This window comes from Aptenodytes forsteri, unplaced genomic scaffold (assembly GCF_000699145.1).
Source record: "Aptenodytes forsteri isolate BGI_AS27 unplaced genomic scaffold, ASM69914v1 Scaffold213, whole genome shotgun sequence".
Classification (NCBI taxonomy): Eukaryota; Metazoa; Chordata; class Aves; order Sphenisciformes; family Spheniscidae; genus Aptenodytes; species Aptenodytes forsteri.
Genome location: NW_008795522.1, coordinates 1388719 through 1403214, shown reverse-complemented (window position 1 = coordinate 1403214; position 14496 = coordinate 1388719). Strand labels below are relative to the sequence as shown.

Here is a 14496-nt window from a genome sequence, read left to right as displayed (position 1 = left end):
CAGCCAGATCCTGCCTTCCTCTCCCACCCCTGCAAGCGCCTAGTGCTCATGCCCTGCTGGATGCAGCATGGGGAGTCTGTGCATGACCCCGTGGCCTGGCCACCCATGTCCCAGGTAGCTGTCCACAGCCATCCACAAGCACCAGGGAGGAGGCAATCCCCAGAAGCAGCTGCTACAGAGTCAAGGGCAAAGCCACCCCTTGGGACATTGCAGGGCTGACCCACCTCCTGAAGCACAGGCTTGGCACAGACATAGAGCATCTCCTTTCCCTCAGCCTGAACGTGGCTCCTGGCAGTGACTTGTGTTTTCTCCTCAGGCCCGTTGCCCCCAGCCGCCGTGCACTGGCTGACCACAGGGCACCCTGACAGGCTGAGCGTGTCATGGGGAGCTGCGGCCGGGAAGCGAGACAGCTACACACTGACCCTGTACCACACGTGGCTGGGCACCGTGGCAGCTACAGCCTCACTCAGGAGAGACACCCACAACTTCACCTTCATGGGCCTGACCCCAGGATACAAGTACTCCCTGGAGGCCAGTGCCACAGCTGGACCATACCAGGCAGCAGCACCCAACATCAGTGGCTGGACACGTGAGTGCCCAGAGGAGTGTCCTCTGCAGAGGGGTGGGAGATGTTGCACCACTGGGCAGCCCTGAGGAGGGCTGGGAGTTTACAGGGGTCCCGGTGCCTTTGAAGATGTGCACACATATGTGCATGGGTGCAACACGCAGCAGTTAGTGCATGGGCACACTGTTACCATCATGGGTACATGGATGTTCAACTGTAGACTTGCACAAGTACGTGCTGATGACATGCAGGGCTACCCAGCTGTGCCCATGGGGGACATCCCTCTGCCCATGCAGCCCCATCTCCCTGTATACAGGAGCAGTCGCACCCTTGCTGAGTCTCCTCCAGCAGGTAGAAATGACGTTACCATAAAGGTCCATGAATCAGTGTAGTAGAAGAGGCTAATCCACAGTCCTCCCAGGAGAACGGGTCTTTGCTAGTCCAGCACTTCTCCCCACCCAGAAAGATTTTAGGGCTGGACAGAGTGTAGACACTGTGCCAGCTCTGCCCAGGCAGCTGCATGCCAGCTGGGTGCTGGAGGACGTGTGTGCACGCAGTGGTGACAAAGGCACTCCAGCTGGGCTATGGGTATGAGGGTGACCTGGATGAAGAAAGGTTGGCATGTGAGAGACCACAAAGGGTGAGCAGCATTAAAGGTGAGGTGGGATGGGGATGGAAAAGAGAAAAGTGAGGAGGAGGAGTGTGCCAGAGGGGGCCTTCATGTCCCAGCCCTCAGGGAGCATCTGTTCTGCTGCACAATGTCCCGTCAAGTGTGTTTCCTTCTGCACAGTCTCCGGTCCCTAACATCAGGTCTGGTGACTCCCCAGGCCCGCTGCCCCCAGCCACGGTGCGCTTGCTGAGCATGGGGCACCCCGACAGGCTGAGTGCGTCCTGGGGAGCCGCGGACGGGGGGCGAGACAGCTACGCACTGACCCTGTACTACGCACGGCTGGGCACCGTGGCAGCTACAGCCTCACTTGGGAGAGACACCCACAACTTCACCTTCACGGGACTGGCCCCAGGAAGCAAGTATGTGCTGGAGGTGGTGTCCATGGCAGGGTCCTACCGGACACCTGCAGGGAACGTCAGCAACTGGACATGTGAGTACCCTGTTTTGAAGGTGATGCATGCCTTGCTGGGCAGTCACGAAGTCTCATGGCAAACGACACAGCCCCGCTGACCTTCATGGCAGACCCTGAGCCCTGCCTGAACCCAAGGGCACATCAGTGCCATGGCACTGAGCAGGGCTCTGCCCACCCTCAGCATCAGCTCTACCAGCCTGGATTAGACCAGCTGCAGCTCCAGGGGCTATGCTTCAGAGGAGAGGCATGGAGGAGGAAGCAGCGGACAGGGGCATTCACCCTTCCACTCCCCTCCAGCCAGCTGGGTGCTCCCTCCTCTCCCATCCCTGGGTGTCTCATTCCAGCTAGGACAGGGCTGTCTCTGCTCAGACAAGCACTACTTGAAGCTTGCAGAAGCTGCTTTTAGTTGCCTCCAGGCTGGTGGATGCAGCGATCCAGCCGAGACAAAGTGCCCTGTCCTGTATGGTGCATCCCTTCTGATGACGCTGCCGAGATACCCAGGCAACGTCCTCAGACCCTTCACTGACAATGTCTCCTATCCTGTCTCTCCAGACCCCCTGGCACCCCGTAACGTGTACATGACGAACCAGGGGTATCCCAACAGGCTGAGCGCATCCTGGCGAGCTGAACCCCAAGGACAAGACAGTTACAGGCTCCTCTTGTATCACTCGGGATCAGGTATTGTGGCAGCCAATGTATCTGTTGGGAAAGGCATCAGCAAATTCACCTTTTCTGGCCTGGCTCCAGGACACAAATACCTGCTGGAAGTGATGTCCATGGCAGGGCCCTACGTAGCCTCCGCTGGGAACATCAGCGACTGGACAAGTAAGTGGCAAGAGCTGGAGGTCCTTGCATCATGCATGAGGCTCAGCCTTCCCCAGCCAGGTGGGCTCAGCACCTGCGGTGGGAAGGGGCAGGGACGGGGCTGGGACTGCTGCCTGGAAGCTGTAGGTACCACCGTAGCAATGGAATCACGGGCTGTGCAAGCCCCCAGTGGAGGGGAGAGCAGGGCAATACTGCTGCCCACAGGACAGTCTGGCAGCCGTTGTTGCTGTTTCAGGAGGCAGACCTCCAGCTCCTGGCCCCGCTGTTCGCACAGGCTGGCTCCTCCAGGCATGGGTGACTGAACAAGAGCAAGGGATCCCAGAGTGCTGCTCTGGTAGAGGGCACCCACAGCCTGGGAGACCACGAGGCCTTACAGCCGGGGGGAACACCCCACCATCCCCACTGCCTTTCTCCCAGGCACTCAGAAAATTCCTGGCATGAGGGATCCAGCTCCTGGCCCCGCTGTTCGCACAGGCTGGCTCCTCCAGGCATGGGTGACTGAACAAGAGCAAGGGATCCCAGAGTGCTGCTCTGGTAGAGGGCACCCACAGCCTGGGAGACCACGAGGCCTTACAGCCGGGGGGAACACCCCACCATCCCCACTGCCTTTCTCCCAGGCACTCAGAAAATTCCTGGCATGAGGGATAAGGGGAGGCTGGGCTTTTTTTTTTTTTAAGGAATGGAAATTGCAGAGATAAGCACAATAAGCCTTTTCATGTGCTTGTCCTCACAGTCCCTGCTTTTTTTTTTTTTAAGGAATGTGGAAATTGCAGATAAGCACAATAAGCCTTTTCATGTGCTTGTCCTCACAGTCCCTGCACTTTGTTTGGGGAATCCAGAGGTCTCTGCTCCCATGCTCACCCAGTCCCTGGCAGAGTGCTGGGAGTCATGTGCAGAGCCCTTCAGGCAGGTCTCTAATGAAACTTGCTAATTAACAAGAGGAAGAACCCATCTCCTCATGCTCCTCACTCTGCATGTCCTCCAATTGCCATTTAAAGGTCATTTCTGGTAGTGACAGCCAGCAGCTGCAGAAATGTTATCACTGAACACCTGAAATTTCCTTGCATATTACCCATCTTCTGCTTGTATCTCTACAGGATGGAAGAGAGTACATGCATGCCAGTAACTCTCCCCTGGTGTGGTTTTCATTGTAGCCCCCTCAGTTCCCAAAAATCTCTCTGCGGTGGCTGAAGGAAACAACACGATGCTCATCTCCTGGGGCAGTGTCTCTGGACAGCAGGATGACTGCCAGCTGTGGCTGCGGGATCCCAGGAACAGCACACTGCCCTGGAGGCATGCTCTCAGCAGAGGGCAAGTCCAGCACCTCATCCAAGGGCTGATCCCAGGGAGGAACTACTCTGTCTCCTTGAGCTGCGTGGCCGGGCCCTACTGGAGCAGCACCAAACCCTTGGCAGTGCCGATGGGTGGGTATGCGCTGCCCTGGGGATGGGGGCAGTGCAGGCTGGAAGGGGGAGAAACGCCTGGGTGGCCTCAAGACTGGATCAGCCCTTGTGGGTCAACAGAAGCGTGGGAAGTCTTCATGGTGGGAGAAAAGGAAAACCAGCAAGGTGATCCTCCGGTAGCCATCAGCTCCCTAAACTAGCTCCATCACAGAGGTTTCCCATCACCTCATGGCCTGGCTATCTGTGAAGCAAAGCGGACTCTGAAGAGATCTCCATTGGTCTGCTTCTCCTATAAGACATCTGCTCAGGCCCTGACCCCTTGGCCTTGTCCTGTGGCCCTTGGCACAGAAGGCTCCCAGGTTGCAGATGTCCAGCTCTGCTCCTCTCCCACTGACCTAGGGACAGGCAGTAGAGGACCATAGTGGCTCTGGGCTGATGCATGGGCTGAAGTTGGATTTCTGTGATCCAGTAAGTACAGAGCCTACCATATCTCCTTTGCAGAGCCAAACCCAGTGGAGGATGTGCAATGCCTACCGGAATCAAGGAGCCTTTACTTGAACTGGACCAGCTCTCCTGGAGATGTGGAGGCTTATGAGGTGGTGACAGAGAGACTCTCTGATGGACCTCCCACCTCCAAGTATGTCATGAGCATCCCTACAAGTGAGGCCAGTCTGGAGGGGCTGGGGCCAAACTCATCGTACCGAATTGTTGTGAGCACAGTGGGCATGAACACAATGAAGAGCCAGGCTGTGACTCTGCTCTGCAACACAACAGTGGAGGGTGAGTCCCCCTCTTTCCCACAGCCTTGCTACAGACCCCAGGAGAAGCCACCCAATGTTGCTAATTAGACCCGGGGACTCTTTCAGATGCCTGTGAGCCCCATGTAGTCCTGCACTGAACTGCAGTGGGTCAGGGCTCTGGGCAGTGATGCTCAGACCAGTGACAGGCTGAGCAATGTGTGGTGGGTCTGTGGGAGCAGGGACACGCTAACAGGCTATGTTTGCTGGTTCCTCTTCCAGCCCTGCCTCCGCCCCTGCGAGCAGACATCTTCCAGGTGGAGGCCAGCTCCACGGTTATCATTTCATCCGACCTGTTCAGCGAGGAGAACGGCCAGATCGAGTATTATGGTGTTATTGCTACCACTAACGATTCATGTAAGTGCCCCTGCACATCCCAGTCTGCAGTGGCTCCCTGGAGGGCAGCAAGTCCCCTGGACATCACTTTGGGACTACCACTGTCACCTTGTACATTCCCCTTCAGTGCTGAGGCCCACCCAGGAAATCGTGTCCAGCACATGGTATGACCACTATTATGGGACAGAGGACTCCTACCTGGCTGTGCTAATCCCCAATCCCTTCCATCCGAGCCCCAGGAGCTCCCCCGAAACCTGGCGAGTGCCAGTGGGAACAGAGGAGTGCGGCCAGTCCAGGGCAACGTGCAACGGGAAGCTGAAAGCCAACGAACAGTACAGGTGAGAGATGTCAACATCCCTCCTGAGGGGAAGGGGCTGGAGGAGAAAAAGGACTGCACGTGTCCCTGCAAGGTGCCACCAGCTCCCTGGGTGTCAGCTCACACTCGTACTCCCCAGACCCCCAACAGTGGACCCCAGGGGTTGCTCCACCAAGCAGCGTTTGAGGGATGCAAGGGCTGGCGTACCGGAGAATATTAGACAGTGTAAGTGGGCAGGGAGAAGGAGAGCAGAAGTGAAAGCTGAGGCTGACAAGGGCTGTATGTGTTGCCTTGGGAGCTGGGCAGTTGTCCACCTCCAGGGTAAGAACTAAAATGGATGCTGTTATTTGTAGGGCTTTTGCATGTGACTCAGAGCCACATGCAGACTCAGAGAGTGCAAAAATGAAACTGATTCGGAAACATTAGTTCAAGTGGTGCCTACAGAATTGGGGGCTCAAAGGTTGAGGGTAGCAAACGCACAGGCTAAGGTCCAAGTTCCCCATGAGACACACACACATATCACAATATTCATAAATTCAGAGTCTTATTTGACAGTAAACAGAATCCAGGAACATGAATGTACAAGCATACGTATTTTGTTATAGGGTACCTTTAAAATAGTTGATGGTAAAACAGGTTTTCTACTACAGACAAAGAATCATATCTTTAGTCAGTCCTCTGTTAATTTAGCAGCTCACAATTTCATCAAACAGGGACCATATCCCCAAGCATTCCTCTGACAAAGGGATCCCCCAGAATCTGGAAGGTTGTCCCATTTCAGTTTAAAGAAGCTACAGCAAGGGTGGCTGACTAGTGATAGAAGTTGCTGAGAGTGTTGGGAAAAGAGGAAGAAAGACCCTGAGAGAGTGTATGCGTGACAGCGAGCTTCACTTTCCCCTATGAGTAAAGTGAGAATTAGATCTGCCCTTAAGTTTTGTGGTGAGTGGAGTCAAGGTCCCTGGTGTCGGGTTTGGACCTGCTGGCTCTCCTTCCTTTCTTCTTTTCTGCTTTGCTCTCTCTACTTTTGCTATGTGCCAACTCCGCACTTACATGAAAAACTTACATTGATTCTTATGGTGTCATTTTAGATTTACACATGTTGCCATACAGGGGCTCTTAACTCAAGCTGCTGTTTGGGGCAGCACTGGCAGAGAACAGAGATTGGTGTTAACACTGGGCTGTGTCAGGGGAGTGGGAGATGGCTGCTTCTCGGGGGAAAAAAAGAGGGAGTTTCCAGAGAGCCATTCCTGGGCTGTGTCAGGGGAGTGGGAGATGGCTGCTGGAAAAAGGAAAAAAAGAGGGAGTTTCCAGAGAGCCATTCCCTTGGACCCAGAGCAGAGATTGGTGTTAACACTGTGTCAGGGGAAGAGGGAGTTTCCAGAGAGCCATTCCCTTGGAAATCCCACCCAGAGCAGGATCATCAAGAGCAAACAGCTCTTCGGGCTCTCCCTAGGTACTGTATTATCATGCCTGGCAGGAGAATTACATGATGATGCATTTCCATCCCATGCCCACCACAGGTGTGGTGATCCCTGGGCTGGCACGGGAGAGTCTCCAATCGATTCAGAAGGTTTGAGATTGATTGCCCATCAAGCCCATCTATTCTTTATTGCTAAGGCTCCTGCCCGACTCACCCTCAGGCATGGCAGCGCAAGCCTTACTGCTTAACCCTAGCAGCCTCAGATCTGGCCTTCTGCTCCAGCCATCACGGCTGAGACATGGGACAGCCTGGGTGCAAGCTGGGTCCGCGTTACAATGCATTGGCTCAGACCAAGATCTGTCTGTCCCATCTCTGGTAGCTGCCAGCAGCCTCGAGGGGAGTTTAACAACAGCACAAACACACCGGGGTACCCCTCCACCCCCCAAATACTGTCCAGCCAGTCTGAGAGTGTATATCTGCCCTCCATGCTTCCCAGCTGCCACTTTCACTCCAACATCAACCTCCCACGGGGTAGCAGCTAATTCAGAGCCGTCAGGGTGTCATTAGCCCACCTACTGTGCTTGAATAACATGTACTTAACTGCCCAGTTACTCAGGACTAGAAGATCCTTTTGCACCTCTTCACAGCTTGATTTCATTTTGGCTGCCCCAAACAACATGTATCCTCAGTAAACTGTGCTGCTTTCCTAGTTAATCATTAGTAGTGTGGTGAAAAGCAGATACCTCTGACAGCCCATCTCCACTCTGAAAGCCAGCCCTTGTTTCCCATCTTTCAGTGAGCTGTTTATCCACAAGCCCTTATCTCTCATGCCATGGCATCTGCAGGCTCAGTTTCCAAAGAGGTCTTTGCTCTGGCAGCCAGGTCCCGGGTGCTGCCAGAGGGGACTCACACTGGGCTCCACAAACTCTTGGCTGCTAAAACTCAAAGCTGTGAAAAGCCTTAGCTTGAATTTAGGGCACAAGAAGACCTACCCTTCCAGGTTACCTGCTCAGAATGAAGTCAGCTCTGCAGCGAGCTGTGAGGCTTGGTGTGCACACTTCTGGGAGGAGGAGGATGTAGGGCAGATCTCCACAGGGAGGAGGATGCCGCAGCCACTTGTGTGTGCATGGGGAAGGGTATGGGTCAGGGCTTTGCCCTCCCAGCTGAGGTGCCGTTTTTTCAAACAGTCACCCAGGCTCAGCTCTTTCAAGTCAACCCAATTAATGGGTTGAATGAACTAAGACAGTGACTCAACCCAACTCGGTTTTCCCTACTTACTGTTGTCTTTCCTTATTTCTGTCCAAAGGGCAGAAAAGACCATTTCCACACATTTTAAATCCCTACCAGAAAACCAGCTTCTTCTAATACAACATTCCAAAACAGGCAGCTGCCCTCTTCTCTTGGGTCTTCCTGCGGCTGGCTGCATGGGTGCTGTGCTCAGTTCAGATTGCCCCTGACGGCAGGACTCTGCTTTGCCCTAGGTTCAGCATCGCTGCCTTCACCAAATATGACCCAGTAGCCCCTGCAGTGACGTTCACCATGTTCTCAGGTAAGATGGAGAATGCCATCTTCCCTACCTGGCTGTGCAGGTTAGAGATAATTAACAACCTGACAATGGCAAGCCAGAGGGAGATCATAGGCTGTGGCAAATATAATAAATAGAGTAAATGCATCCATTTACTGACTCTTACTTCTGGCCGTTCTATGTCTTTGATTCCAGCTGCTGGATCTGGTGCAGACGCAACTCCACTCTCAATGCCAATAATTGCTGGAATCGTCGTGGGATTTCTCTTGACGCTTGCAGCTATTTTTGCTTTGGTCTACTGGAAACAGCTCAGAGCAAAGAGGTGAGGATGAGCCATCTCTTTGCCTGGTGGGTGCAGGCTGAGAAACCCAACCTTCAGTGCCAGGCCAGGAGGAAGAGCAGTGAGAGGGTATAAAATGAGATTTAGGCAAACTAGGACACCCACTAGTGGAGTTGTGCCTGGCAAGCACAGAAGCAAAAGGCAGAGGGGAGAGGGGAGCTGTCCGTGTGCAATTAATTCACAGAACCCTACACGTGTGCAAGGCACTGTGCCTGATGTGAGCTGTCTGCTCATAAGCATTCCGTGAGCCAGCAGTACACAATACGCTCACAGCATCTGTCCCTGCACTGCAGGGAAGAGTAACATCTCCCATGCTTTGATTCTAGAACCAAGAAGAGCAGCCTGCCCCAGGAAATGGTGACCTACAGCTTGAGGTGAGTGCTGGAGTCTTCCCTCTATGCGTGTCCCTACTGCAGGTCCCAGAGTCCTTCACCTACTTCCTTTCTCATGCTTTGACTTAGGAAAAATCCAACTCTGTCTCCTCTCCTTCAGTTACTTTTTAAATCTTAGTCTTTCCCATGTTCAATATTTATTGCCCAGCTCCATTCCAAGTCAATGGAAGTGGAAATGCATTGTCCATACCTCCTCTGCAAGGCTTCTGCAGTAGGAGAATGTCATCATCCTGAAATCCCTCCCAATATTTAAACAATGCTCTGTTGGACCCACTTCCCTGGGCAATGACGTGGGCTATAAACCATCCTTGTGTGTGTGCATTCAGGTATTGCAGGTCTCAAGGCTGGGCTGTCTCATTGGCCACCTGACTGGCCTGCCAGACCTCCCAATATCTAAGGCAAGTTTTCCTCTGGACTTCATTTCATGCAGAAACGTCCATCGGCCAATTCCCATACAGAACTTCAAGCAGTACTATGAGATGAAGACAGCAAGTGCTAACCATGCTTTTTTCCAGGAGTTTGAGGTGAGATGAGACTCCTGCTAGAGATGAGACTTAATTTCCCCTCTAGATAGCTCATGCCCCAGCTGTTGGGTGGCCTCTATGGATTCCTCATCTCCAGGGACCCATCTCTCTAGCAATCCAACCACTCTACTAGGCAATCTTGGAGGCTAAAGACTGGATGGACCAAACGATCAGGCAGTTCCTTTGCTCAAAACCTGTTTTGTTCAAGTTCTGATAGAAACATGTGTTGCCTGTGGCATGAGGTGAACTAGCACTGTCCATAGCTGCTGGTGGACAAAGCTAAGGGCCCCAGGCCTGGACTGGAGGCAAAGATGCTGAGTGGTGTTGCAATGAGATCCACCTTGACAGTGTTAGAAAAGAGCATGCAGACAAAAGGAAGGTTGAGGAGCACTCTCAGAGCTATAGGGTCAGGCTGTGAAATTCGCCTGGCTAACTTCACTGGCTCCCACTGCCAACATCTGCAGTCTCTGAATTGTTCTGCTGCCAGCACTTTTGAAAGTCCCACCAGTGATTTCAAGCCCTCCTCACATCACCCTTCTCTGGCCTTCTGAGTGAGGACAGAGGCAGAAGCAGCACAAGATGCTTCTGTTTTCTCAGCACAAAACGCTTGTGAGTTTCTTTGGTCTACTGGATTTCTGATTTCTGACAAGGTTTTTTTCCCCCATACTTGTTCTTGGGCTTGTTTTCTTTTAAATACAAACAGTGCTGTTTGAAAAGGCACTGGGAAAAGCCACCTATGGCTCAGAGTACACAGGCTATCCTGAGGGAGTCGAGACGTTCCCTGTGCATAGGTGACCCTCTTGAACCACCACACAGCCGTTGGCCATAAGCAGGGAACTGGGTTGGCCAGGAGCTCTCCAGAGAGACACTTGTGCTTATCCTCTCCCTTGTCCTACAGGAGCTGAAGGAAGTTGGGAAGGAGCAGCCAAAGGTGGAGGCCGAACTACCAGCCAACGTCTCCAAGAACAGATATCCCCACGTGCTGCCCTGTAAGTGCTGTCTCCTCCCTCCTCCCCCCAGCATCTGGGGTGGGAGTTCACGCTGCAACACACAGGGATGAGCTCACTTTGCATCGCTTGCAGGGTTCACAGTGCCTGGCTCCTCTCCTGGGAGAAGGAGTCTTGCAAGGGGCTTGGTTTAAGGGTTGAGCCAGGGCTGAGCCACCACCCTCCCCAGCTCCTCCAGGAGGCTGCTGGGCAGGTGCTGGGTGAGCCCAGCTCAGGGATGGGTCCCAGCTGGAGACCAAAGGGGAAACATGAATGTCCCATGGCTTCTCCGATGAGCCTTATGATACCAGCTTTGCTTTCTTACCCCCCTGCTAAGCCAGCTGGCAGGCAATGCTCACCTCTCCAGGGAGAACGTGCCTGGCTGAGCACGGAGCCTCACTGCTGACTGTGTACATGGAGCTAGCAGAGCTGCTGGGGCTTCTCACAATGTGTTACCCAGGTGAAGAGGAGATGGCCATGTCTTGGTGAAGGGCTGCCTTGGAGGGTCACATGTGTATGGTCTCTTTCAGATGATCACTCTCGGGTCAAGCTGAGCCAACTGGGGGAGGATCCACACTCAGACTACATCAATGCCAACTTCATGCCTGTGAGATCCCACTTGCCTTCCCCACAGAGACATGGCCATGGGGCACCATCAGGGAAACTCTGTCTGGATTGAGGTTGTGAGGGCTGGTGGGCAAGAGCTGCCACTGAAGCCACAGCTGGCACAGACTGGCAAGAAGTTGGAGGTCAGGCGGAGATGCATAGTTGCCCTTTAGCAGGGGTTGATGGAGATCGTCAGATGGCAAGTGCTGTGAATGCAGAGGTGTGAGTGTGAGGAGACTGGCAAGGCTTTCTGCTTTCTTCTTGAGGACTATCCTCTTCCCATCCTCTCCCAGCTTACTGCCCCATCTGTCTGTCTGCTCTTTCTCCTTCTGGTCTGTGCAGCTGCATTTGAACAACCCCGGAGCTGTTCCCACATCCCCCATCCGGGAGATTTTCCCAGGTAACAGGCAGGGCACACAGCATGCATGCACAGGTGTGTGGATCCGCGGGGCATGTGTGTGTCAAAGGGGCAAAGGCAAAGAAGCAGCCTGAGACCTTGCATGCTCGCCCTACCTTCAGCAATGACCAGGGAGCACAAGAAAGACCCTGGGTAGGCTGAATGAGGAACTGCTTGGAGGGAAACGGCAGGGATCACATCTTAATTCCAAATATGTAGAGAGCACATGTTGGGCAGCACATGCTTCCTGTGAAATCAGCTGCTTCTAAGATCAGCTGCCTGGGAACCGTGCGTGCCTGGGCTAAGGGCAACGGGCATTTCTCTCTCTACTGCAAAAGCAGACCAGGCACTGACTCTGCCCCAGGGCAGGATCCACCTGCCTCAGCAACTTGCCAACTCCTCCTATCTGCCTCTTGCTCAGGGCTATACATCCCAGCAGGAGTTCATTGCCACCCAGGGGCCCCTGAAGAAGACGATAGAGGACTTCTGGAGGCTGGTGTGGGAGCAGAATGTCTGCAACATCATCATGCTGACAGTGTGCATGGAGAACGGGCGGGTAGGTTGGCACCACCAGGCTTCCACGTGCCAGCCCCAGCCAAGCCCAGACCTGGTTGTGTGGGCTGAGCCCGAGGCTGGGTTTGTGCCCTCCACCAACCCCTGCTCAGATGTGGCTCCAGGGTAAGCACAGGCCACACAGCTTCCCTGACAGGCAGTTCTGGGGGGAACAGAGGCTGATGTGTGCAGCTCAGCATTAGCTTGGGGTGGGAAGGGGCAGAAGTGGAGCTTAGCTGGAACCATGCCCATCACCCTCAGATATTTCTGCAGCATCTGAAATTACCACTTGCCTCTGGATGAGACACTTCACATGGGCTGTTCCTCTAGTCTCCAGGGATGATGAGACCCACACAGGTCCTTTTCTCTGGAGGAGGCTGAGATGCAAACAAAGGGGAGGTGGGGCAGTGCCATGCAAAGCTCCTGGGGGGAAGGGGAAGTACCCCTGCCTGCTTCCCAAGACCTGCCCTGGCTCCCTGCACAGCTGCTGCTCTCCAGACGCTCCCAGGGAGCTGGGAGGTCACCCAGTGGGACCTGGGCCCTCACTGGCCTCACTGGGACCCCATCTTGCCTGTGCTCTAGGTCCTCTGTGATCATTACTGGCCATCCGAATCTGCCCCAGTCTCCTACGGGCAGGTCCAGGTCCACCTGCTGACGCAGAGCAGCTCCGAGGAGTGGACCATGCGCGAGTTCAAACTGTGGCATGTGAGTAAGGACCCAAGAGGACAGACTCAGGGACCTGTCAAGGGCTGGGGGTTTGCATGGGATGCAGTGGTGTTTCTCCTCGGTGGTGGTGGCATAATTTCCTTTCCCTGCCATTAGCAGGGTTCAAAGACCCAATCCCCTCTGGAGCAGTCTGCCACTGTCAACGTGTATCACCTCTGCTGTCCACCCTAGCTCTCTCTTTTCCACGTCCCTGCACTGGGACACAGCCTGCAGCTTCAAGGGCATGTTCCCTGGCAGTCAAAGGCAGGTCTCCTCCTTGCCAGCTCCATGTGCCTCACCATGGCAGGGGACCATGGGGGAGGACAGGGGAGCAGGAGCCACCAGGCAGTGCAGCAGACCTGGCGTTGGCTGTTCCCTGCAGCTGAGCCGGGTGTCCCCAAGACCCCGGGTGCTCCCAGGGCTGCGGCATGCATGCATGCTCCTGTCCCAGTGGGCTACACGCTGATCACCAACATCCCCCCTGGCAGGAGGGTCTTCAGGCAGAGCGGCACGTGTCCCACCTGCACTACACGGCGTGGCCCGACCATGGGATCCCAGAGTCCACGACTTCCATTATGACCTTCAGAGAGCTGGTCCGGGAGCACATCCAGAGCACCAAGGACGCGGGGCCGACCCTCGTGCACTGCAGGCGAGGCTCTGCTCCAGGGGATGGCAGGAGGGGACGATGGGAGAGAGCATGGGGGACAAGGGTCCTATTTGTGCACAAACTGGGAGTGAAAGCAGTGCCCAGGAGATGCAGCTGGTCTGTAGAGAGTGTCCTGCTTGGGTGTTGGGGTTTACAGGTCTGCTTGCAGGCTGCCCCCCAGTCCCAGGGGACGGGGCAGCTGGACATGGTCAGCACCAACCCAGGGCAGTGTGAATGGCTCCTCAACCCCATGCTGTGCTGGGACCAGTGCCCCAGGGTGCAGCATCTGGGAGCCATGCCTAGCAGTGGGAGGGGAGCCCATCGGCTGTGGGGTCAGGCGATGTTTAACCCTTGCTGTCTGTGGTCTCAGTGCCGGGGTGGGCCGCACTGGCACCTTCATTGCCCTGGACCAGCTGCTGCAGCAGATGAAGCAGGAGAAGGTGGTAGACACGTTTGGTGCTGTTTACGCCTTGCGGATGAACCGCTACCTGATGATTCAGACGCTGGTAAGACCTCTGCTACCTTTTCCCCCAGGCCCCTTGCTCCATGGCATAAAAGCTAGCTAGGCTGGCAGACAGATGAGCTGGCCAGCCAGCCCCAGCACCCCTAGGCTGGTCCTCAACCTGACACTGTGTCACAGTGCCGCTTAAAGCAGCAGCCCAGCTGCAGTGGAAATTGCTTAGCTCTGGGGGTCTCCAGCAGCTTCATGCCCTGCCAGACTCACAGCAGCAACATGCAGAGTTTCAGAGCCCTCCCAGGAGGCTCAGAAAGACCCCAGAGCACCTAGGAGCAGGATCAGGCCCTTTGCAGGCAATTCTTAACCCACACCATATTGTTGGCCTGTGATGGCCACAGCTGATCTAATATTTCCAGTACTCAGGGTTGGGACAAGGTGTCATTACTACCCTTCAGGACAGACGGACAGACCCAGTGGAGGGATCCAAGGGCTCTGAGATTGAAGTAGCCAGGGCCTTTTGGGCATGAATGTAGGGCTTTTGGGGCATGAATGTAGGACACCCTCTGCCCACTAGGCAGTGCCATACCCACCCTTTCATGCTGTCTGCGGGGTGCAATTCTCT

The 14496-nt window shown here is 54.7% G+C and overlaps 1 protein-coding gene across 1 annotated transcript in view; it reads left to right on the top strand.

Annotated features, from left to right (window-relative positions):
• Nucleotides 1–14496, top strand: part of LOC103901088 (receptor-type tyrosine-protein phosphatase V) — a 42503-nt gene that overhangs the window by 20052 nt on the left and 7955 nt on the right. Inside the window, exons 15-31 of the mRNA XM_019472733.1 lie at nucleotides 317–589; nucleotides 1393–1665; nucleotides 2200–2472; nucleotides 3627–3896; nucleotides 4377–4655; nucleotides 4895–5029; nucleotides 5136–5346; nucleotides 8226–8293; nucleotides 8465–8591; nucleotides 8936–8983; nucleotides 9432–9525; nucleotides 10424–10514; nucleotides 11042–11118; nucleotides 11936–12070; nucleotides 12649–12771; nucleotides 13260–13420; nucleotides 13788–13923. Coding sequence (XP_019328278.1) covers nucleotides 317–589; nucleotides 1393–1665; nucleotides 2200–2472; nucleotides 3627–3896; nucleotides 4377–4655; nucleotides 4895–5029; nucleotides 5136–5346; nucleotides 8226–8293; nucleotides 8465–8591; nucleotides 8936–8983; nucleotides 9432–9525; nucleotides 10424–10514; nucleotides 11042–11118; nucleotides 11936–12070; nucleotides 12649–12771; nucleotides 13260–13420; nucleotides 13788–13923 — 2774 coding nt within the window. The remainder of the gene's footprint in view (nucleotides 1–316; nucleotides 590–1392; nucleotides 1666–2199; nucleotides 2473–3626; nucleotides 3897–4376; nucleotides 4656–4894; nucleotides 5030–5135; nucleotides 5347–8225; nucleotides 8294–8464; nucleotides 8592–8935; nucleotides 8984–9431; nucleotides 9526–10423; nucleotides 10515–11041; nucleotides 11119–11935; nucleotides 12071–12648; nucleotides 12772–13259; nucleotides 13421–13787; nucleotides 13924–14496) is intronic.